The 25,553-nt window shown below is 40.6% G+C and overlaps 1 protein-coding gene across 1 annotated transcript; it reads left to right on the top strand.

Moving 5' to 3' along the window:
• The first annotated feature begins 465 nt into the window (after positions 1-465).
• Positions 466-1,934, top strand: C4H8orf48 (chromosome 4 C8orf48 homolog). Its single transcript, XM_066383537.1, is given in 2 exon segments — positions 466-1,439; positions 1,441-1,934. Coding segments are annotated over 2 exon segments (897 nt in total). The 5' UTR covers positions 466-647; the 3' UTR covers positions 1,546-1,934.
• The last annotated feature ends 23,619 nt before the right edge of the window (positions 1,935-25,553 follow it).

Here is a 25,553-nt window from a genome sequence, read left to right as displayed (position 1 = left end):
TCATGCAGAAGTCTTCTAGGATGGGCTCAGGGTTTTTGATTTTTATCCTAAGATATGGTCTATATAAATAGGTGATCTGGCTATATGACCGGCAGACTGGTTCTACATTTCTGTTTGCGCTTTCTGGCAAGCCGGGTTTCAGGTTTTGATTTGTTTTGGATCTGAATCCCTTAGGTGGGGCACTCTTTCTGGGATTAGTCAGCTGCCTATCCTTGTTGGCCTCACACACGTATTCTTGTTTGACACCTGCGGAAAAGCTGTTCGCAACCTTTCTCGCGGATTACTAGATTTTGTACTTAAAATAGTACCAAAAAGAGCAGAGCAGCCGCAGAGCAATCGCAGACCGCCCTCCGGGACCGGAGCACGAACTGTGCAGGCGGAGCCCGCGCCGGGGAGGGCGGGGCAGGGGCGGAGCGCCGCGCGGAGACCCAGTGCGCATGACCGTGCCGCGTTGCCAAAGGCGACAGGCGGAAGCGGAGCCGGGCTGGGCTGGCGGCACCCGGAGGGGCTATTCCTTTGATGGCTCAGGCCTGACTGGTTCCTGAGCCAGTTTTGACCAAGGCAGGTGAGGAGCCGAGTCTGACGCAATGTGATGGCCATCTGCCTAGAAGCTGGAGGATTCAGAGAAGCAAGCTGACATCAGGGCCATGGCTGACCGTTCTAATGAGACGGTGGAGCCCTTCCGTGATGAGGTGCGGAGTTCCGGTTCACCCAGCTCCTCTGGAGGACTTCAGCCCTGGCCCCAGGACTTGGGGAGCAAACCTGAGAATGGAAAGCCGACTGCTCGCTTGGACTGTCAAGATAAACATTCTGACCTTTCGGAAAAGAGGTTTAGTTGGAAATGGATCAACTACCTCAAGGGCAAAGAAACTAACTGTGGACGGTACCAACCAGACATTAAACTGAAGACAGAAACCACTGGGGCGTCTGATGAACAGTTGAAGGCCCTGCAGTCTTTCTGCACCTTTAAAATAAACCTGATCTGTCATAAAGCAAATTCTGAGGAGAAAACGAGCAGCAGACAGAAAAAGCTGCAGCGTAGATTGGATGCAGAGGCTTCAGAGGCAGTTGCCCCAGATTGTACTGTCCCTGATGAGCTTTGGAACAGAATCTGTTTAAAAAACATGTCAGCAACACTGAGACAGGCGGCAAGAGTTAAGCACCATGTTTCTTCTAGGTGTCCCGATTGCACCAGAAAAAGAGCAGAATTGGCTCAGTCGGCCTTCTTGAAACAAAAGAGGACTTTACTGGAGTCACGTTTACTCCAAGAGAAAATAGATGAACGTCTTCATACTACAGGCTTTCTTACCCGTGTGAGAGAAGCACATCAGGGCCTCCCAAGGCTTTCAGATGACCCCAGAATAATCTGGAAAAGACTGAAGGAGAAAAGTCAGAAGAGATACTCTGGGTTTGAAAGGTCAGATAAGGAGCAGAAGATGTAGAATGGAAAGAAATAGTGCTGGTCATTCACCTTTGGCTTTACCATTTCTCAAATCACTGACTCTGACCAAACAGATCATGCTGTTTATCATTGATAATGTGTAATGTGGGTAGATGTTTTTGTTGTGCATTTGAATAATTGTCATCATTTCTATAGGCACTTTGGAAACCAATTTAAAACTTGACTATGCTTCCTTCACAGATTTGAGTACTAAAACCTTTTGATCCAATAATTTTTTAGATGATAGAAGAAAGCATTGAAGTTAGAATAGTTACAAAGTTTTTTTTTTACAACAAACAGAGATGCTGGTAGTTTGGACTAGGATTTTGATGGTACAGTTCGAAGTACAGAAATATAAGAGGTACTGGAGGTAATAATTGATCTTGGTGAAGAAATGGATATGGGGATTTAATGAAAGGTAAATGTTAAAAGTGTTATAAGTGTTTAACTTGTGTACTTGTATGAATAAATTTCATTACATTATATATAGGAACATTGGATGAGAATCATGCTTGATGAAAGTGATGAGTGTGATTAGAATCATATTTGATGAAAGTGATGAGTGTGATTATTTGGACATAATTGGTTTGAGGTATATTTGAGACATTCACGCACTTTGAGAGGTGAGAAACATTTGGTTATCTGTGCTTGCAGTCTGGAGAAAAGATCTGGTCTAGAGATTTGAAATAAAGGGAAAGGGCCACAGATCATTAGCATACAGTTAGAGTTGGAGCCATAGATGTGGTAAGCTCTTCTGAAAGAGGGTTGAGTGAGAAGTGAACAGGAGATATGACCAACTCCTGAGAAATCCAATAATTAATGGCTGGATAGAGAATAAACCAACAAAAGTTTAAAATAAATCATCATAAAAGGGTAAAGAAAACCAGGAATGTGTAGTGTCAGCAAAGAAAGAGAACATTTCAAGAAGAATGGGTTTCTAAGCATGCAAATGTAACAAAGACTTTGTTCCGATCAGATAATTTAGTCACGTGTTGAGCTCTGTTGACCTGAGCGACTGCCACTTCATGTATAGAAATAGGCCAAAGAGGCAAATGGGTTGAGCCATAAATGTGAGGAAATGAAGAATATTAATATGGACTTCTTGAAGTTCAGCTGTGGAGGAAAAGAGTGGGGAAGCTAAAGGTATATGTATAATTGAGTGAAGAATATTTGAATAAATATCTAAAACATTTTGGTCATAAAAATTTCCACTCTGATGAAACAATATCATCCCCTGAAAATACCATGTTGTTTTTTTTTCTTTTTGCATTTTTCTGAAGCTAGAAACAGGGAGAGACAGTCAGACAGACTCCCGCATGCGCCCGACCGGGATCCACCTGGCACACCCACCATGGGGCGACGCTCTGCCCACCAGGGGGCGATGCTCTGCCCATCCTGGGCGTCGCCATGTTGCGACCAGAGCCACTCTAGCACCTGGGGCAGAGGCCACAGAGCCATCCCCAGCGCCCGGGCCATCTTTGCTCCAATGGAGCCTTGGCTGCGGGAGGGGAAGAGAGAGACAGAGAGGAAGGCGCGGCGGAGGGGTGGAGAAGCAAATGGGCGCTTCTCCTGTGTGCCCTGGCCGGGAATCGAACCGGGGTCCTCCTCACGCTAGGCCGACGCTCTACCGCTGAGCCAACCGGCCAGGGCAATACCATGTTGTTTTGAAAATACATTTATTGGGGGAAATGTTAACTGGCATTCTGAAAAATTATATTTATTTTCTATAAGAATATAAATCCAATAATTGGTGACATTAGCTAGAGGTCATTTTTCTACAAGTCAACACAAGATATCACTATTGAAAATAAATTTGTAAAGAAAGACATTTGTAAAAAGGAAATTTGTAAATCAGCACAAAATAGTCTTTAACATATTTCAATACAACTCTGATTTTATTTTTTATTTTTTTATTTTTTTTATTTTTTATATAATTTTATTTTTTTTAATGGGGTGACATCAATAAATCAGGATACATATATTCAAAGATAACAAGTCCAGGTTATCTTGTCGTTCAATTATGTTGCATACCCACCACCCAAAGTCAGATTGTCCTCTGTTACCTTCTATCTTGTTTTCTTTGTGCCCCTCCCCACCCCCTATCCCTCTCCCATTCCTCCCTCCCCCCCCCCCCCCCCGTAACCACCACACTCTTGTAAATGTCTCTTAGTTTCACTATTATGTCCCACCTACGTATGGAATAATACAGTTCCTGTTTTTTTCTGATTTACTTATTTCGCTTCGTATCATGTTATCAAGATCCCACCATTTTGCTGTAAATGTTCCGATGTCATCATTTCTTATGGCTGAGTAGTATTCCATAGTGTATATGTGCCACATCTTCTTTATCCAGTCATCTATTGATGGGCTTTTTGGTTGTTTCCATGTCCTGGCCACTGTGAACAATGCTGCAATAAACATGGGGCTGCATGTGTCTTTACGTATCAATGTTTCTGAGTTTTGGGGATATATACCCAGTAGAGGGATTGCTGGGTCATAAGGTAGTTCTATTTTCAGTTTTTTGAGGAACCACCATACTTTCTTCCATAATGGTTGTACTACTTTACATTCCCACCAACAGTGTATGAGGGTTCCTTTTTCTCCACAGCCTCTCCAACATTTGCTGTTACCTGACTTGCTAATAACAGCTAATCGAACAGGTGTGAGGTGGTATCTCATTGCCGTTTTGATTTGCATTTCTCTAATAGCTAAAGAAGATGAGCATCTTTTCATATATCTGTTGGCCATTTGTATTTCTTCCTGGGAGAAGTGTCTATTCATATCCTCTTCCCATTTTTTTATTGGATTGTTTGTTTGTTTCTTGTTGAGTTTTATGAGTTCTTTGTATATTTTGGATATTAGGTCCTTATCTGAGCTGTCATTTGAAAAAATCATTTCCCATTTAGTTGGCTTTCTGTTTATTTTGTTATCAGTTTCTCTTGCTGAGCAAAAACTTCTTAGTCTGATGTAGTCCCATTCATTAATTTTTGCCTTCACTTCTCTTGCCATTGGAGTCAAATTCATAAAATGCTCTTTAAAACCCAGGTCCCTGACAACTCTGATTTTAGATCTTCATTTATGTATAAAAATACTTTCTCCTATAAAATTTAGCATATTTCCACTTATTAAGTCATTCCTAAATAACATGGGAATCAAATCATTACCATTTGCATAATAACTTCTTATTTGAAATACACATTATGTCATCTTTATCTTTGGCATCTCATTATATTCACATTTCACATAATCAAAATTCTGAATAATTTCCCATTTATAATTGCTCCATTAAAGGTCATAATCCACCCATTTAGTCAACCAGGCTAGAAAACATAAAATCATCTTTTGTCCCTCGTTTTTTATTTTTGAACTGAAACTCCTATGTTTCGGCAAGACCATTAGATCTTTCTCCTTCAGTATCTTCTGAGCGTGACTTCTTATTTCCATCTCATTGTCAACTCCTTCAACTTCTCAGCCCTCCCACTCCTGGTTTCTCTCTTCAGTGCATTCATCATATAGTTGTCAGAATTATTTTTCTAATACACAAATCTGTTTAATTAATTTTCTTGATCAAAAAAATTAAATGATTTTCAGTGCCATAGGGATAGTTTAAATTGGTAAGACCACAGAGAGGTTCTTTACTATCTGGCCCAAATTTACCTATATAACCTCGTCATTTATTCTCCCACCTTTATTTTTTTCAGCCTTTCTACAAGACTTGCAATTCCCTGCTCATTATAGTTTATAAGTACACATTTGTTTTGCTAAAATACTGCTTTTTCCAGCTGCTGTATGTCTCTTCCCCCTCCTCATTCTCCACCTGTCTCACCCCCTCCTTTTTATTTAGTTTGAAATTTTACAATAAAATTGGCAATGTATTTACATGGCTTAAAAATCATAAGGATATTAAAGGTTAGCATATAAAGTTGCCCTTGCACCGTTACCATCTTCATTCTAAGATAGCCTGACACACCCCTGGCTCTGCCAGAGTTAACACTTCACTTGTTAGATCATGGGGAAGTCAGTTATCCTGGGATCAGAGCAGAAGTAGAGAATATTCATGGATTTGGTGAGTGGCAATTTATACCAGGACAGAGTATTTCTGTACTGTAACTAGTACAACTTGATTAGTGTACATGATGCTTATAAGAAGTCACTTACAATAGTTTCTCAGTATATTTTAAAGTATTTCTTTATGCAGATACAAACTCGAAAGATAATTCTTTATGGCCTGACCTGTGGCGCTGCAGTGAAGAAAGCGTCAGCTGGGAATGCTGAGGTTGCCATTTCGAAATCCCAGGCTTGCTGGGTCACCACACATTCAAGAAGCAACAACTGTGAATTGGTGCTTCCTGCTCCTCCCCCACCACCTTTCTCTCCATATATCCTCTCTCTAAAATCAGTAAATAAGATCTTAAAAAGAAGTTCACAAAAATATTTCGGGAAGCTACCAATGAATGCACTATTGAGTGGAACAACAAATGAATGCTTCCTTTCCCCCTTACCTCTTCCTTCCTCTCTCTGTCTATAAGAAAAAAAATAAATCAAGCCCTGGCCAGAGAGCTCGGTTGGTTGGAACATCATCTGAGAGCATGAAGGTTGCCAGTTCAATTTCCTGGTCAGGGCACATACAGGAGCGGCTCAATGTTCCTGTCTCTTCCTCTCTCTCTCTCTCTCTCTCTCTCTCTCAACAGCACACACATACCCACACACACTTCTTTCTATAGCAGCTCAAGCATTTTACATTTGCAGTGATGTAGAAGAATTGCAGTTTCTCTTGATCCTTGCCAATTTTTCATTTTTGAAAAAAATAGAACTACTCCAGTACATATGAAGTGGTATCTCATTTTGCTTTTGATTCACATTTTCCAGATGGTGAATTATATTGGCCATTTGTTTACCTTATTTGTAGAAATGTTTATTCAAGTCCTTTACCCATTTTTAAAATTGGGCTGTCTATTTCATTGAGTTGTAGGAGTTGTTTTTTTTTTTTGATTTTTTTTTTTTTTAATATATTCTGGATATGAAACCCTTATCAGATATAGGAGTTGCAAATATTTTCTCCCATTCTGTGAGTTGTCTTTTCAGTTTCTTTCTTGTTTTTATTTTTTATTCAGTGAGAGGAGGGGAGGCAGAAAGACAGACTCCCACACACGGCCCAACCAGGATCCACCTGGCAAGTCCATTAGGGGGCAATGCTCTGCCCATTTGGGGCATTGGTTCGTTGCTCTGAACTATTCTTAGTGCCCGGGGCAGAGGCCATGGAGCTATCCGCAGCCCCTGGGGCCAACTTGATAGATCCATGGCTGCAGGAGGGGGAAAGAGAGAGAGAAAGAGAGAGAGTAGCTTTCAGTTTCTTGATAGGGTTCTTTTTTTTTTTTTTTTGACAGAGAGAGAGGGACAGATAGGGACAGACAGGAAGGGACAGCAGGGAGAGTGATGAGAAGCATCAATTCTTTGTTGGGGCACCTTAGTTATTCATTGATCACTTTCTCATATGTGCCTTGATGGGGGGACCATAGCAGAGTGAGTGACCCCTTGCTTAAGCCAGCAACCTTTGGGCTCAAGCCAGCCAACATGGGGTCATGTCTATGATTCCATGTTTAAGACAGCGACCCTGTGCTCAAGTCAATGACCTTGAGGTTTTGAACCTGGGTCATCTGTGTCCCAGTCTGATGCTCTATCCATTGCGCCACTGCCTCATCAGGTTTGATAGGATCCTTTAGTGCATAGTTAATTTTAATGAAGTCAAAGTTATCTATTTTTTTTGTTGTTTATGCTTTTGTTGTTATGTTTAAGAACTATTGCCAAATTAAGGTAGATTTGTCCCTATGCTTCCTTCTATGAGTTTCATAGTTTTAGATCTTGTGTTGAGGTCTTTAATCCATTATGAATTAATATTTTGCTTATGGTATTAGATAAAGTTTCATTCTTTTGCAGGTAGACATCCAGTTTTTCTAGTATCATTTATGGAGACTGTACTTTCCCCATTGAATGATCTTGGCCCCCTTGTCAAAACTCAGTTCACCATAAATGTGAGGGTTTTTTTCTGTTTCACTAATCGACATCCTCATCCTTATGCCAGCACCACACTGTTTCTGATGTTTGTAGTTAGTTCTGAAATAGTAAGTGTTAAAGTTATCTGTATTCTTTTTCTTTCAGGATTGTTTTGGCTATTCAGGATCCCTTGAGATTTCATATGAATATTTTGATGAATTTTTTATTTTTGTAAAAATGCCATGGTAATTTCAGTAGCAATTGTACTGAATCTGTGTATTACTTTGCATAATATTGTCATCGTAACAATATCAAGTCTTTCAATCCATGCACAAGGATTATCTTTTCATTCATTTAGGTGTTCTATAATTTCTTTCAACAGTATTTTATATTTTTTACTGTATAAGTTGTGTGCCTCCTTTGTTGAATTTACTCCTAACTAATTTATCACTTTGTTTTTTATTTTTTTTATTTTTATTTTTTTTTTATTTTTTAAAAAATTTTTATTTTATTTTATTTATTCATTTTTTAGAAAGGAGAGAGAGAGAGAAGAGAGAGAGAAGGGGGGGAGGAGCAGGAAGCATCAACTCCCATATGTGCCTTGACCGGCAAGCCCAGGTTTTCGAACCGGCGACCTCAGCATTTCCAGGTCGACGCTCTATCCACTGTGCCACCACAGGTCAGGCTTTGTTTTTTATTATAAATGCATTTCCCCCAATCTAATTTCTCTCTAGGTGTTCATTGCTTAGTACATAGAAATACCACTGATTTTTGCATGTCAATTTTGTTTCCTGTAACTTTGCTGTATTTATTTATTTGCTCTAACAGTTTTTTTTTTAAAAATGATTTCATTAGATTTACTAGCTATAAGATTAGGTCACCTGCAAACATATAATTTTACTTTTTTTCTTCTAATTTGTATACTTTTGTTTTCCCTTTACCTAATTTCCCTGGCTGCCACTTTCAGTACTATGATGATTAGAAGTATTAAGAACTGGCATTTTTATCTCATTTCTGATATCAGGGGGAGAGCTTTCAGTCTTTCACCTTTGAGTATGATGCTAGTGGTGATTTATCATATACAACATTTTTTATATAAAAAACGTCCCCCTCTATTCTTAGTTTATTGAACATTTTCACCATAAATGGGTGTTGGGTTTCGTCAAAGGTGTTTCGTTTGTTGGTTTTTGTTTTGTTGTCATCAGTTGAGTGATCCTGTGGTTTGCTGTACTCTTTAACCCAGCCTAAAACCTTACCTTCTTTGCACTCATCTCATAACTCTTATATACTGACTAATCAGGCTTAAGGGCTGTGTTGCCTTGTATGTTCCTCAGGCACTAACATAAATTCATGTTATAGTTTGTGTCTTATTTAATATGCTTTCTTTCTTACTTTATTGTGAGCAACAGGAAGACAGAATATCTCTCTTATGTATTTATACTGCTTAGCACAATGCCTCACACACCATGGTGCTCAACAAAAGTTTAATGGATGAAATGTAAATTCATTCTAAACAATGTGATTTAATGTCTTTTGAACCAAAAGAAGAAAACAACCTGCAGGATATTCTTTTCTGTCAATGTTTTGCCTTGTTATAGCTGTTTTCTGTCATTTTTCTCTCTCTTTGTGGTCGGGATTCCCTTTTTTTCAAGTATATATGCAATTTTTCTTAATAGGAATTAGTGAAAAACTTTTTGATAAGACATCTTTCCAGGAAATATGCACTCAGTCAGTACAGTATCATTTAAAATAGTCAATAGAGAAATATTCCCCTGGAATCCATGTTTTTAGATGGAAATATTTTTATCTGAATTGTTAATTTTAAAGATAATTTATGACTTCTTTGTATTTTTGAAATGGTGCTTGAAAATAATTTTTATTGCCTCTGAATAAATTTAAAAAGAATGAATATTCTTTTTCCAAAATTTTTATAGTTGCAACGAAGAGATTCCAGTACAGAAGGAAAGGAAAGCCCATCAGCTCAGAAGCTAGGAAACCACATATTTCTCCAATGCACTAGAATGCATCTGGCAACTTGATACAGAATTATACAAATATTTAATTTATAAAATTATAATATATAGATTATATAAATATGCATCTCTTCAATTTGTTTTATCATCTAGAATTTTTTTTATTGAAAACAAATAAGATAAAATTCTGCACCAAGAAACAAATCTATGCCTTTAACAAACACAAGGATAACAAAATCCTTGCAAAGAAAAAAGGGATGTACCAGATTGAGAGGAAAGAAAGCCCTATCCTGAGCGTCTGAGTCATTCAAATTCCAGCCTCAGAACTGTTTAGGAATGTTTGGGACACCCAGCTCAGAATACCACCAACTTTAAACATGTTAGTTTAATTCATGACGAAGCCTAATATAGTAATTTAGTTGTTTCTGCAGTAACATAGCTAACCAGGTTGCAAAGAAATAGGAATTGTGGCTCTACTTGGGTGTGGGTTCTCCCTCAATTTTTTTTTCTGGAATTGAAAAATAAAAAAATATATACGCAAGTCTTTAATTTGAGAAACAGAAAAGGAAAAGATGGGCTAACATCTATTCTTAGTTGTTAATACTTTTTGCAATAGAGAATTCAGAAAATTTCCCATTTGCAGTATACTCAAATTACACTGAAAATTCCAAAATTCTATGAGGGTGGCTCAAATAACCCTAAGGCCCAGTTTTGATGATCCCACTGTTTGTTGATGTACAAATTGAAGTGAGTAGAAAGTAGGTTGTGGTCATCACACCCAAACTTTGAAAATCAAGAATAATGACCACACGGTATATCTGAGTGGGTATGAAAACATTTATCACTCACATAAAGAGGGCTTCTGGGGACATAAGACAGGCTCTTAAGCAGATCTGCAAATTACTTGAGAGAGAAAAGCAGCCTGGCCTGGTTTTGACTGTAAATGCGAGTGGGACTGAGGTGAGGTTCCTTACCTATGGGCTAGAACTCCTTACATAGTTTGAAATTCCTGCCAGTACCAAAGAAGGGGATATCATCAACCAGTCTGAACCTGGGGCAGAAGGGTAAGGCTTCAAAATTTTTGATTGTCAAACATCAAAGATGGAATCAGACTCTTTGTTACAATTTACCCCTGATATCTGACTGATAATGTAACTATGCCATGTTTCACTTGATTACATTTTAACTTGCCTAAGTAGGGCATAATAGTACTCTATGAAGCCTGTAGCCTGACTGGTGAAAGTGATAAAAATTCCATTGAACACCTTATTCAAGAACCTAACTTTGTGTATTTTTAAAAGTGAAATGGTCATTGTATGGCCAGGGGTTGTCGCCATGGCCATATGGGTTCAGGTTGCCATTAGATTTGGGCAGATGGTAAAGCAGGGGTGGGGAACCTTTTTGGCTGAGAGAGTCATGAACACCACATATTTTAAAATGTAATTCTGTGAGAGCCATACAACGACCTGTGTACGTTATGCATTATCCAATAAAAATTTGGTGTTGTCCCGGAGGATAATTGTGATTGGCTCCAGCCACCCACAACCATGAACATGAGTGGTAGGAAATGAATAAATTGTAATACATGAGAATGTTTTACATTTTTAATGTTATTTTTTTTATTAAAGATTTGTCTGCGAGCCAGATACAGCCATCAAAAGAGCCACATCTGGCTCGTGAGCCATAGGTTCCCAACCCCTGTGGTAAAAGAACTATGGAGCCAAAAAATGTTGGACCATTTCATTTATTAGAGTCTCTTAATGGTGGATGAGCAAACAGGCAGGGAAGATTGCTTCCCTTTCTCCTCTGGATTTACCTGAAATCCCAGACCCCCACCAGCCTCAGCAACCTCCAGCCAAATAGGCCAGGCTGAAATCTCAGGGCTCCCAATCCCCTCAACTTTCTCTCTCTCTTTGTACTCCCCAGAAAAACAGGCTGGGGAAAAAACCCCTTCTCTGGCAACCATAGCAAACAATGGCCCCTCTGAACCAGGAAGACAATTCACAACTTGCAATCTGCCACCCTGAGGGCAAGCACCCACAGCCTTCCATAGTCTATATACACATGGCACTGCCCCAATACAAGTGAGCAAACCTAAAAACACTTGCTTACCCAACAGTCATTCTTAATGTCTGCAACTCCAAAGTGGTTAAAATGAGGCCTGTATTTTGGCATTAATATGTAATCTTGATCTATATTTTGGGAATTTGTGAGATAAGAGACTCTCGAAGTCATTTTGCTCTTGGTAAACCTTGGATAAGTAATTGTTCCTGACATTGACAGAGCTGGACCGTGGGTAGGTCCATTGGCAATGGGCCAAGAATCTGTACAAATGCAAGAATGGAACCAGTGGTTGGCCAGGGTAAGATGACTGCCCAAAGTTCAGTTAATTTTGCCGACCCTTTCTTTATAAAGATGCCTAAATGAAGGAATGAAAAGTAACAGCTCTCTAAGAGACTCCATCATGGGTGGTTTTGATGCTGTTCATAAAGTGTACCCTCTTATTGCCCTTCACTCATTTGAGCCCAAAGGGACTCCCCAGGTACCCAAAAGCTGAGAGGAGTGGCCTCATCTAGCACCTTGTCAATTGACAAAAACGGTTAGAAGAGAAGAAGCCACCCTCTTCAGTGGATGGGATACTGCAGCGGGCCCAGATTTAGTTCTATCCCGTGAGTGACATTTCTGACTTAGGAAGGTGGTCCTTAGAGTGCAGCCTTGTGCCCTGTGGAAAGGTATGGAGCTTCACTGGCTAGGACTTGTGGGGACCTCACTTCCAGGAGAGCGCTGTATGCAGTCATCAACTGCTACCCTAATGGTGCATAGCATGGACTGAGGAGGCCAGTTTCCCACACCAGAAATCCAGCAACTTATAATCATCATGGGTGGTTCAGGGACTTCAAGAGGTATGAGAGAAGGTTGTTGAAGCTGCTACAGTGGAATGATTTTCTGGGGGCAGGGAGAGGGGACACTAATGAGAGGTACTATTGTATGAAAATTTGGACAGATGCTAGAGCCCTCTGTTATGGGGTGAGCTAATTCAAGATAGGGCAATATGTGAATAATAATACACATATACTTGAATAAAATTTGTAAATGATGAATGTGTTGCCTCCAGATCCCCCCAAATCCTAAAATATATTGGGCATTGGGGTTTAGAGAGAGTCAACTGTTATTCTTGACAATGTTAGAGATGTAGAAATTCCCAGTTTACCAATTAATTTTCAGGAATTTAACTGGGGTCATAGGTCTTTGTATTATGTCAGGGAAATACCTAGCCCTTTTTCTGAGCTCACTCTCTTCTTCCTTATCCTCTTTGTTTTCTTCTTTTCTTCCTATCTAAAAGGAGATTTATTGTACAAGATGTAGCAAAAGTAGGTTTACAGTTATTCACAATATAATAACTAGTAAATAATAATAATACAAGGATACATTGTGTTTCACATACTCACAACTGGAAACCTACTTTTGCCCAGCCTGTATTTCATGCAATTTAGAGAACACGCCAGGAAAGGAATTTTAATGCATTAAGAAAATAAAATTAAAACTCTGTGTGTGTGTGTGTGTGTGTGTGTGTGTGTGTGAGAGAGAGAGAGAGAGAGAGAGAGAGAGAGCAGAGAGAGAGGAAGAGAGAGAGGAGATGTTAGGGGAAAACCCCACCCACTCTTTGGAGAACAGATTCGCCTCTTAAAGACAAAAGTATTTCTCTAATCTTGGAGGTAATAACACAGAGCTCTCGAGGGCAGCAGCTTCTTAAAAGGTCATGACAAGGTAATGCACATCCTTTGAGAGATTTTCTTCTATAGGAAATTGGTGAGGCGGTGAGACAAGAACAGAACAAAACAAAACAAACCTTTCTAAACTACTCTCTACAAGACAACACTATAAATACCATATAAAATAATTCTCTTTTGCTGTATTGTTAACACAGCTAACCTTATTAATTCTTTAGCAAATTTATTATTTTTATTACTATTATTATTATTAAGAGAAAGAGGAAGGTAGAGAGAGAGACAGAAACATCAAGCTGCTCCTCTATGTGCCCTGATCAAGAAATTGAACCACACCTCCATGCTTCAGGACGATGCTCCAACCAACCAATCTGTCTGGCCAGGGTTTAATTTATATATATATATATATATATATATATATATATATATAATTTTTGTATTTTTCTGAAGCTGGAAACGGGGAGAGACAGTCAGACAGACTCCCGCATGCGCCCGACGGGGATCCACCTGGCACACCCACCAGGGGCGACACTCTGCCCACCAGGGGGCGATGCTCTGCCCCTCCAGGGCGTCGCTCAGCCGCTACCAGAGCCACTCTAGCGCCTGGGGCAGAGGCCAAGGAGCCATCCCCAGCGCCCGGGCCATCTTTGCTCCAATGGAGCCCAGGCTGCGGGAGGGGAAGAGAGAGACAGAGAAGAAGGAGGGGGAGGGATGGAGAAGCAAATGGGCACTTCTCCTATGTGCCCTGGCCGGGAATCGAACCCGGGTCCCCCACACGCCAGGCTGACGCTCTACCGCTGAGCCAACAGGCGAGGGCCCAGGGTTTAATTTTTTTTTTTTTTAATTTATAGACAGAGAGAGGAAAGGAGAGAGAGAGAGGAGGAGGAAGGGAAGCATTCATTTGTTGTTCCACTCAGTTGTGCATTCTTTGGTTGCTTCCCTTGTGTGCCCTGACCAGAGATCAAACCCACAACCTTCTTGTCTCAGAACACTCTTAACCGACTGAGCTAACTGGGTAGGGCTGCAAAATATTATTCTTTAAGCAAAACAAGAAAGTAATAAATATTGCATCCTTTGGTTAGAGTCAGTAGCTTTGAGTTAAGTTTTGGTTCCTTTGGGGAGGGAGACTGTTCTCAGTGCCTGAGTTGTGTGCATGGTAAAGTAAAATTTACAAAAATTGCAGAGGGTGTCCTTGACTTTGTCACCACAGGCCCACAGTAGAGTCACCTCATGAGCTTATCCTTGTGAGAGCTGATTGGGATGATCACTGGGTGGGACCCTAGCCAGTGATCATGTGACTTTCTGGATCTGTGAGAGCTGTTAACTCATCTGAGTTGGCTGAACAGGAGCTGTCTTTGTTGCACTTCTGCCTCTGGGTTCTGTGGGGCGTGGAAGTGTCCGAGGGCCTGGTATCAGCGAGGACAGCAGATCCACACACGTGGCATGTTTCTGGTGTTGCTAATGTTCTATTGCATCTGCTGGGCTGGGTCCTGTGCTTGGGAAGGGCCCATTAATATATGTTGGGTGGTCCAGAAGATCTCTGAGTTGATGAATTTGGGATGAGCTTTGAATAATGAAAAGTTAGAGAATAACAACTGAATGTGTCAAAAAAGAGGGTGAGGCAGGGGAGTTCTGTTGCTTTGAGAAATCAAGAAAAACTGGGGGGCCAGGAGCAGAGTTGGTGTGATCTGCTGATCTGATCCAACCTGCCAGGTGTGGTCTGGCCCTTCTGAGGCACGTTCTTCTCACGAGCTGCCTGAGCCGGACGGCGGTCCCGAAGCTGGTGGTCTGTGGGTCTGGCTGCGGACCCTGGCGCTGAGCAGGAGTAAGCGGCTGAGCCAGGTGAGAGAGGACCGGGTGGGCTCAGCAGGAGTAAGCGGCTGAGCCAGGTGAGAGAGCACCGGGTGGGCTCAGCAGGAGTAAGCGGCTGAGTCAGGTGAGAGAGTACCGGGTGGGCTCAGCAGGAGTAAGCGGCTGAGCCAGGTGAGAGAGGACCGGGTGGGCTCAGCAGGAGTAAGCGGCTGAGCCAGGTGAGAGAGCACCGGGTGGGCTCAGCAGGAGTAAGCTGCTCAGCCAGGTGAGAGAGCACCGGGTGGGCTCAGCAGGAGTAAGCGGCTGAGCCAGGTGAGAGAGCACCGGGTGGGCTCAGCAGGAGTAAGCGGCTGAGCCAGGTGAGAGAGGACCGGGTGGGCTCAGCAGGAGTAAGCGGCTGAGCCAGGTGAGAGAGGACCGGGTGGGCTCAGCAGGAGTAAGCGGCTGAGCCAGGTGAGAGAGGACCGGGTGGGCTCAGCAGGAGTAAGCCGCTGAGCCAGGTGAGAGAGGACCGGGTGGGCTCAGCAGGAGTAAGCCGCTGAGCCAGGTGAGAGAGCACCGGGTGGGCTCAGCAGGAGTAAGCGGCTGAGCCAGGTGAGAGAGCACCGGGTGGGCTCAGCAGGAGTAAGCGGCTGAGCCAGGTGAGAGAGCACCGGGTGGGCTCAGCAGGAGTAAGCGGCTGAGCCAGGTGAGAGAGCACCGGGTGGGCTCAGCAGGAGTAAGCCGCTGAGCCAGGTGAGAGAGCACCGGGTGGGCTCAGCAGGAGTAAGCCGCTGAGCCAGGTGAGAGAGCACCGGGTGGGCTCAGCAGGAGTAAGCCGCTGAGCCAGGTGAGAGAGCACCTGGTGGGTTCAGCAGGAGTAAGCCGCTGAGCCAGGTGAGAGAGCACCGGGTGGGCTCAGCAGGAGTAAGCGGCTGAGCCAGGTGAGAGAGCACCGGGTGGGCTCAGCAGGAGTAAGCGGCTGAGCCAGGTGAGAGAGCACCGGGTGGGCTCAGCAGGAGGCCCTGAGCAGTAAGCTGCTGAGCCAGGTGAGAGAGCACCTGGTGGGTTCAGCAGGTGCAGAGAGCACCGATGCACCTGCTCCTGACACACTGGCTGTTCTGATTCTTTGGGAAAGCATCGCTGAAAAGGTGAACGGATCGAATTTGTGATGGCCGTGCAGTATCCTTCACCCACAGACTCTGAGGCTCTGGCACAAGTTTGCTTCTGGGAGATCCTGGGGTAAAGGATCTAAGCCTCCTTAGCAAAGAGCACAGGAACATCTCATTGCTGCCTTCACGTCTTGAAACAGATGTCTTTTATCATTACCTGTGCCCAGATAGCTCAGGAACTTCTGAAGTGTGGGGAGGCTAGTTAGGGGTAGGGGGTGGGGACAAAACAAGGGGGTGACGAAACCGAGGTGGCACCTGCCAACAACCTCCCTCCTCTCATTCTATCGCCGGCTCTGCTCCTGGCAGTAAGAGAATTTCATTTCTCAAAGCCGCCGACTTGTCCACGCCTCCCCCTTTCCGGACACGTTCCATTGCTATTCTCTGACTTCTCATTTTTCAAAGTCCTTCCAAAATATTATGAACTCAGTAGCCTTCTGGATTAACCTATATAAACTAACATTTCTTTCCCACCAGTTACTTTCTACTTGGTGTCCATGATTATTTTCTTCAATGGGCTTTCAATCAACTTATTTGTTGTCTAAATTTTAAATTATCTCTCATCTTTTTTTGTGCCCCACTAGAATCTCCTTGAAATAAAGGACCTTATATTAATTTCTTGGATTTTTTCCCCATAATTTGAGACAATAAAAACACATGGCAGGCCCTGGCCGGCTGGCTCAGTGGTAGAGTGTCGGCCTGGCGTGCAGAAGTCCCGGGTTCGATTCCCGGCCAGGGCACACAGGAGAAGCGCCCATCTGCTTCTCCTCCCTTCCCCCTCTCCTTCCTCTCTGCCTCTCTCTTCCCGTTCCGCAGCCAAGGCTCCATTGGAGCAAAGATGGCCCGGGCGCTGGGGATGGCTCCTTGGCCTCTGCCCCAGGCGCTAAAGTGGCTCTGGTCATGGCAGAGCGACGCCCCGGAGGGGCAGAGCATCGCCCCCTGGTGGGCAGAGCGTCGCCCCCTGGTGGGCGTGCCGGGTGGATCCCGGTCGGGCGCATGCATGCGGGAGTCTGTCTGACTGTCTCTCCCCATTTCTAGCTTCAGAAAAATACAAAAACAACAACAACAACAACAACAACAACAACAACAAAAACCACATGGCAGAGTAGCATGGAGTGAAGATCTGTCCCACACAAGGTAGAAGCCATGCCCCATGGGAGCGAGGACCCCCAAAGAGAGAACTGACGTCGTGGCTCGTGGCTTTACCTTAGTTTAGCTGAGTGGCAGAGGCAGGCACGTTCAAGTCAGCTGTGGATGAGATGAAGGTGCCCAAGGGCAACTCTGGCTCAAGGACTTGACACTGGTTTGCCAGAAGCTGTGTTGGAAGTGAACAGACAAAGGCTTTTCCTACTAGGTCCTACTTCCTTCTTACTCCTTCCAAAGGTTTCTAAACTGCTTTGCTGTCTGAAGGCTCTCCTCATCTTCTCTTGCCTCCTCTCCTGGTAAATCTCTTGTACCTCTAATCCCATATCAGTCCCTGCTTTTTTAACAGACCCAAACTAATGCAATACTCTTCATTAGAATTTTTATTCATTCATTCAGTAAAAAAATATTATTGAGAACTTATTATTTTGTACAGAATGAGACATAGTACTGTCTTCAAGGGACTTAGGGTCTCTTTAGAACACAAAAATATAAACAAGTGTGTCGAATACAATGCAGTCATTACAGTGACAAATATATTTTGAATATAGCCAGAGTTCTTGGCATTTTAAAGGAAATTTATCCATTATGATATACCATCTGGAGTAAAAAGAATGAAGAAATTAAAATAGAGAGATAGGCAGAGGACAAACTATAGGATAACCACCTGAATAAGATAAGCTTAAGTTTTACTTTGTAACATGTAAGGGTGTGTATTTTGCTAGGGCTGCCATAACAAAGTACTAATTAGATGGATTTAACAACAGTTCCGAAGACTAGAAGTAAAACACCGAGGTGTTGGCAGGGTTGGTGCCTCCTGAGGGTTGTGGGAGAGAATGTGTTCTGGGCTCTTGCTTAGTTTCTGGTGGTTTGCTGGCTGTCTTTGAAGTTCCTTGGCTTATAGAAACCTCACCTGAATCTTTACCTGTGTATTCCCATGGCATTCTCTGTGTGTGCAGGTCTGTGTCCAAATTTTCTCATTTCAGGACTCCAGTCAGACTGAGTCAGGGTCCACCCACATGACCTCTTTTTAACATGATTACCGTTTAAAAGACCCTATCTTCAAACAAAGTCACCTTTTGAAGTACTGCGGATTAGGATGTCAGCATATAGATTTTCAAGAGAACCCAATTTAAACCATAGCAGAATGAAATTCCCAGAACTGCGTTTTAGTTAAATCGTTCTGGACTCTTAGTTGAAGGCAGATATTCAAAGTAATGATTTTCGATCATGACTGTACATTAGAATGATCTGAGAAGCTTTCAACATATATAAATGTCCAGGCCTTCATATAGGTGTATAGTGATTTCACTGCCGTGGGTGGAAGTCCGACAGTAGTATTTTTAAAGTTTCCCAAGAAAGTGTAACATACAGGTACATTTCAAATGACTGTTTTAACATGACAAAGCTTAAGGCAAGATGACCAATTTGTAGGCTGTTTCATTAATTAAGGGAACGTATAATCAGGCTCTGAAACATGGCATCAGCAGTGGAAAGAGGAAGAGGGCAAGGTAGATGGTGAGTGATTGAACAGAGGGGTGTTGGTAGGGAAAACCAGAAGGTGACACCTATGTCCCGTCAGGTGTGGGCCCGTGTCACCAGCAGATATGAAAGAAACAGTAAGTTTGTCCTCTTGCCAAGAGCATAATAATTGAATTAATCAGGTTTTTTTTTTTTTTTTTAAAGTTCAGCTTGTTATTTTGATATAATTGTAGATTTATGAATGCATTTGTAAGAAATAATACAGGGGGTCCCTGTAATACACAATTTCTTTCAGTGTAACATCCTGCAAATCCATTTTACAGTCACAACAGGACATGGATACTGATGCATTTGAGATATAGAACAGTTCCATCACCACTGGGGCATTTTGAATTTGAGATGCCAGTAGATGGGGCTCAAGTAAGATTTGTTAAGGTGGCATTTTATAAGAAGTGTTCTTTACCTAGGTTTGAGGACTTGAAGGTGCTATAAATCTGCCCAAACTAAGTAAGATCCACCTACGTTAGGTACCTCAATAGAATAATACCTGAGTGAATTTTTAAAATTTAGGACTTTATGTAATTGATGTCTAGCAGGAAGTTGAAAATACATGTAGGTAGCCATTCAGAACTATAGAAGAAGTACTACTTGGGAAACTTGGTTATGCACACACACTCATGGATGCGTGCACACATACCCAACACACATGTACATGCACAGGTGCAACTCTCAATAAAAGAGACAGAATTCTATAAGTGGCCACTATATGAACCCCACACGTTTGAAGAGGGACAATTCTGTCTCTTAAAGGGTATGTTTTCATTTTAACCACAGCCAAGAAAAGAGTGATTAAAAACAGCTGGAACGTATGTCTATTTTCACCTCCTCCATCTGGAACTTTGTTTTTGGCTATCACAGACATTTTCCAAACAAAATTCTGCTGAACAAAATGATAAATGTGGAAGAGACATGTTTGAAGAGCTTTAGAGAATCCAAAGCATTGGTATGTTTTTCAAACATAAAACCAAACCTTTAAACATCACAAATAGTTGGCTTTTGATGGTTGCTGTGACATTTAATTTATAATTGTAATTGGGCGATGTTGTTATCTACAATGCTGGCTATTTAATCAGTAGGTTCTATAAACCTGGGAAGTAAAAATGAATTCTTATTATATATCGATATTTGAATAGAATAATTAGACAACTAATATAAAGTGCTATCCCATCTCTCAAGTTTTTCAGTAGTTTACTTCCTGATTCACCCTTTCCTTAATTTTCTCCAGGAAAACGGTTATATCTAGACCCTTATCACGTCATGCTCTAATTATTATAACTTACTCTTTCTTGTCCTCACTGCAGTATGCTTTTATACCAATATATCTTATGCAATAATTCCAAGTTAATCTTTTAAAATTGTTTTGGTAACATCACTTCTATTGTGTGTAGACTAAAATTCAAAATCCTTGACTAAAATTTATAATCCTTTATTATAAAGGTCCTACTTCTGTTTACATCAGGGCTTAAGAGCTCAGGTTTTAAAGGTCTTTGTCTCTCAAATTCTAGTTATTTTAAGTACAATTACATTTTGCAATGATGCATTGTTCTAGTCTAGACTGAGTTTTGAGGGTCTGAAATTAGGTTTCCACAGAGAAAATAGATAAAAAATGGAAAAAGATTCGGGATAATAGAATGAATAAAACTTGGTGACCAATTGATTAAAGGAGAGAAGAGGGTTCTCAAACATGACATTTACATTAAGCAACTGTGTGGATTACCTGAGAGAGAAAATCCAGGAAAGAAAATTTTAGCAGAATTGAGAAAGAAATAATTATTTTGAATTTGGTGTATGACATCTAGGTGAATATATTTATTCCACAGTAGTTGAGAGTCAGGGAAAGAAAACAGAGGCAAACACTAAAACTTTTGGAAGTGGTAGAAAATTATAATTGCTATGTTTATCCAACATAAGACCATTAAATATAAATTCACTACACTACAGAGAAATATAGCCTGGAGTATAGTATATTTAAAACCCCCAATTTTATTGAAGGACCAAGCAATAAAATTAAAGTATATTCCATAAAAATGACAGACACCGTATTAAACAAAAATTTAAATAAAAATCTTGGTACCATTTACCTTGAACTTTTGGCTCAATATCAGATGATTTAGAAATTATGGCTACTTGACTATCTCAGCAGCTGTTTTCACAAAGACTAAAGATACAGACTTAGTATTCATGGTTCAGTTATATTTATTGGACTAGGAGAAGTATGGGGACTGGGAGAGGTCATTGCTACTCTTCTGCTCTCCATTTAAGAAAGTTCTTCTGTTTTGCGACCAAGCACATACTTCTGAGATAAGTGAGAAGGAAGAGGGTCACCTGTCTAACAAGCTAGATTACCCAAGGGCAGTCGACCGGGTGACAGATGGAGTCAGATTGCCCTCACATTCCTATAAGAGAAGATATTTTTCACAGTTCTGGATCATATCCACTCAACATAAAACAGAATCTGATAACAATTATGGGTTGCTAGTGCACAGTGAGAAGTCAAATACCAGAGCTAGTCTTTGCCAAGATTTTCTTTGTATTTTAACCACATGATCCATATTCTTCATTAGGCTATCCTTCATCTGTCTAAACAACAGGCTGTTGTTGGTTTATAAAACTTAACCATTCTTAGCCCAGACATGTTTATGCATATTTCTTTAGTCACAACAAAATGGCAATGTTTGCATTACATATAATTACAGAACAAGCTAATTGAAAAACCAAAACCAAATTATTTTATGACTGCTTGGGGAGATCTACTGAAACATTTATGTCTACAGCAGTCAGGAGCAATGATCTCCGTTTTCTTCTGGGAAATTTAAGCACATCTTTCTAACAGCTTTGAGACAGGAGCTTTGTTGGATAGATTGCATGTGCTCTTTGAAAGTAATGTTCAGGTGAATGCTGACTTGTGTCGATTTGATTTTGTGTTGCTCAGAAGTTCAACTATTGAATTATGAACAGTCATTTTTAATTTGCACTTATTTTATTTCATTGATATTGAGAATATTTTTCAAGTTGATTAACTATTTTCATATTTCTTATTTTATAATTTTTTTCTGTTTGTTTTTATTTCTGCCCAGTTCTTTTTTTTCCCCGAAGTTAGAAAGGGGAGGCAGTCAGACTCCCACATGTGCCTGACCAGAATCCACCCGGCTGCCCATTTGGAGTGCCGCTCCATTGTGGAGGAAGCCATTGTAGCGCCCGAGGCGGAGGCCATGGAGCCATTCTCAGTGCCTGGGCCAACTTTGCTCAAATGGAGCCTTGGTTGAAGGAGGGAAAAAGAGAGATAGAGAGGAAAGAGAGGGGGGAAAGGAGGAGAAGCAGATGGATGCTTCTCCTGTATGCCCTGACCAAAAATCAAACCTGGGACTTGCACACGTGGGGCGAATGTTCTACTGCCGAGCCAACTGGCCAGGGCCTCTGCCTAGTGCTTTATGGAATGTTCCATTTTCTTCTAACAGATGTAAGGAAATTTTATATACCTCTGGGATCAGTTATCTTTTTAAAAATCAAATATTGTATAAATATTTTTATTTTTTATTTTTCTAATTTTAAAAATATTTGAATATTTTTAAAATATTTAAATAATATTTATATTATTTAATTAAATATTTAATTTAAATATTTATATTTTAAAATATTAATAAAATAAAAGTAAACTAAAAATAAAGATGAAAGAATTAAATACACTTTAAACGAAATCTTAAAAATATATGTATAAATGCAGTGATTTGAAAAAACTGAGAAGCTATACTAAATATATTAAGAGTTATTATTTGTATGTAAAAAGATTAATATTCTGTTTTTTTAAATTTTTATTATTGATTTTAATTTTATAGTGTTTACATAGATTCCAGTGTCACCCCAAATGCATCACCCCCTCCCTCATATTCCCCTCAACATCATCTATGTTTTCTTCAAAATTTCAACAAGGAACATGTATTATTTTTAAGTGTATGGAAAAAACTTTTTTGGATAAGAAAATCTAAATTGTTCTTCAAATTAAAAATATATATGCATACATATACATATTATATATGTATTATATATATGATTTTATCTTATTTTCCCTCTCATTTTTTCTATGTATATATATATATTTTCTATATTGATATCAATCCTGTATATACAGTGTTAGGATATTTTTCATTTGTGGGCTCTCAATATCTTTGAACATATTTTCTACAGCCTAATAATTTCCCACATTATAAGTCCTGCCTTTCCAAGGTAGAAGTTATAAAGTTCATGTTCCCTGTCTCTTTGCAGCTACAGTAGAGTTCCTACAAGTAGCATGAGATTTGTACTTAGAAACAAAGAGGCATCCACATGTGCAGTAATCAATATTCTGGTAAGCATAGTTGTCAAAGTAACTGTTTGGACACAGCAATGGTGGGTATTCAGTTCAGAGCACCTTGGGTACCAAGGAAAAATAACCCTGACATTTTTACTAGAACAGCCCAAATGATATACTTGGGCAATGAGTTTGACTGTTTCGCTTTAGAATTTTGCTTTCTAGCCTTCTAAGACTCCAAGAGCTCCAAAACATTCTTTAGTATTTACTTTTTCTGATTAAAATACCCGATGTTGATTATTTCCAACAAGGAGCACTGCTCAATGACTTATTTATATTTGTTTTTTCCTTTAATATTGCATTAATTTTAAATAGTTTCATTCACAACTTCAGAATTTAAAAGTGCTAAAATTTATTTACTTCTTCACCATCTATAGAATATTTAATTTGCTTTCATTCTATCAATCTAATAAAAATACTACATTTAGCACTTACATATACATGTAAATCTGTTTACACTTTCTTTCAAAGCAGATATTCCCAGAAAAGAAATTACAAAATCAAAAAGGTTTATACTTTTCAGTGCTATTTACAAACATCATCAATTTTTTCTTCATTGTAACTCCCAGACAGCAATAAAATAGGTGCCTTCAAAGAATTCAGAGGTCAGTGTGGCTGAACATAATGGATGAAATTAAATTTAAATGAAAGAAGCCTTGGCTGGTTGGCTCAGTTGTAGAGCATGGGTCTGGCATGTGATGTCCCGGGTTCAATTCCTAGTCAGGGCACACAGGAGAAGTGACCATCTGCTTCTCCCCCTCACCCTCTCTCTCCACTCTCTCTCTCTCTTCCTTTTCTGCAGCCATGGCTCAATTGGAGTGAATTGGCCCCAGGTACTGAGAGTGACTCCATGGCCTCTACCTCAAGGAAGAGCTTGGTTGCCTAGCAATGAAGCAGTGCCCTAGATGGGCAGAACATCACCCCCTAGTGAGCTTGCTGGATGGATCACGTTCAGGTGCATGCAGGAGTCTGTCTCTCTGCCTCCCCTCCTCTCACTGAATTAAAAAAATAAAATAAAATAAAAATAATTTATATGACATGAAATGAGAGAGAAAAAAAAACAGCCCCCTCATGTGGGGTTTGCTTGAGCCAGCGACCTTGGGTCCAAGCTGGTGAGCATTTTGCTCAAGCCAGATGAGCCCGCGCTCAAGCTGATGACCTCAGGGTCTCAAACCTGGGTCCTCCACATCCCAGTCCAACATTCTATCCACTGTGCCACCACCTGGTCAGGCTTAAATGAGCACTCTTACTGTTTTATTGCAAAGAGGGAGAGCCACAGAGGGATTCTTGCTGGAATCTAAACCAGAGGTGATGGTGGCTTAGATCTGTTTGCTATCAGTGCAGTTAGAAAGACCTGAAAGTTTTGGGATATATTTTGGAGGTATAACTGATAGAATATATGGGTATGTAAGGTATGAAATTGTAAAGTGAACTCATGGTTGTTTCTTGGACAACCTGGGATGGATGGTGGTGAAGTACACTGAGGTGGAAAAGACTGAGGGAGGACTGGATTTATGGAATGGGGAGAGGAACCCAGGGTTCTGTTTGATTTGTAAAGTTTAGTGTGCCTTTGAATATTATCGTGATGATTTAAAATCTTCAGTATGATATAAATATCTGAAGTTTGAGAGTATAGACTAAATATAATTCAGTGACAGATTAGGGATTAAAGTCAACTGGGTGAGGTCAACTCAGAAGCACCTGCTGATGAAAGAAAAGTCCCGGATAGGGCCCCTGGGTAACCCAAAAGAGGCCAAACAGAGCAGGGAGACCCAGCAAGTAGAATGACAAAAAAAGTAGCTAGGTAGGGCTAGAGGTCTTATATTTATTGACTGTACAGTGACTTTTAATTCAAGTAGTCTGCCTCCACACCTTTTCTTTTTTCTGTTGGGATATTTATGACATTTTATTAAACTGTAAATCTTTCACACATCAATGACACAGAACCTTATTATAATGTTTGAATTCCCTCCAATTTTGTCTTTTGTTTAATTTATATTTTAATAGTTCCTTCTGTTTTTGTAGCCAAACCTACTGATAGTTTAATATACTCTATAACTCATGCCTTTTTATTTTAATTAAATTTTATTATCATTACTTTTTACTTTAAGGGTTCTTGTACATCCAAAGTCTAATAAACATTGACCAATATATTTTCTTCAATCTTAATAAGTACATATTTTTATAAATTACTCTAGCTTGTTAATTTGTCTGGAATGCATTTTGATAACTGAGCAGACATTTGTTGAAACTATGGAGTAGATCTTGGTTAGCCAATCCTGCTGGCAAGGTTCTTCCTACTGAGGGTATTTCTCTCCTTCACTATCCTGAGTACTACCCTTGGGATGGGCATTGGGAGCAGTGCTCTTGGCAGAAGACCCTACTACCTGAGCCACCTGCTTCTTTTCTGTGAGCATTAGGGTA

This window comes from Saccopteryx leptura, chromosome 4 (assembly GCF_036850995.1).
Source record: "Saccopteryx leptura isolate mSacLep1 chromosome 4, mSacLep1_pri_phased_curated, whole genome shotgun sequence".
NCBI lineage: Eukaryota > Metazoa > Chordata > Mammalia > Chiroptera > Emballonuridae > Saccopteryx > Saccopteryx leptura.
The sequence above is the reverse complement of the archived record's forward strand: the minus strand, read 5'-3'. Positions and strand labels throughout refer to the sequence as shown.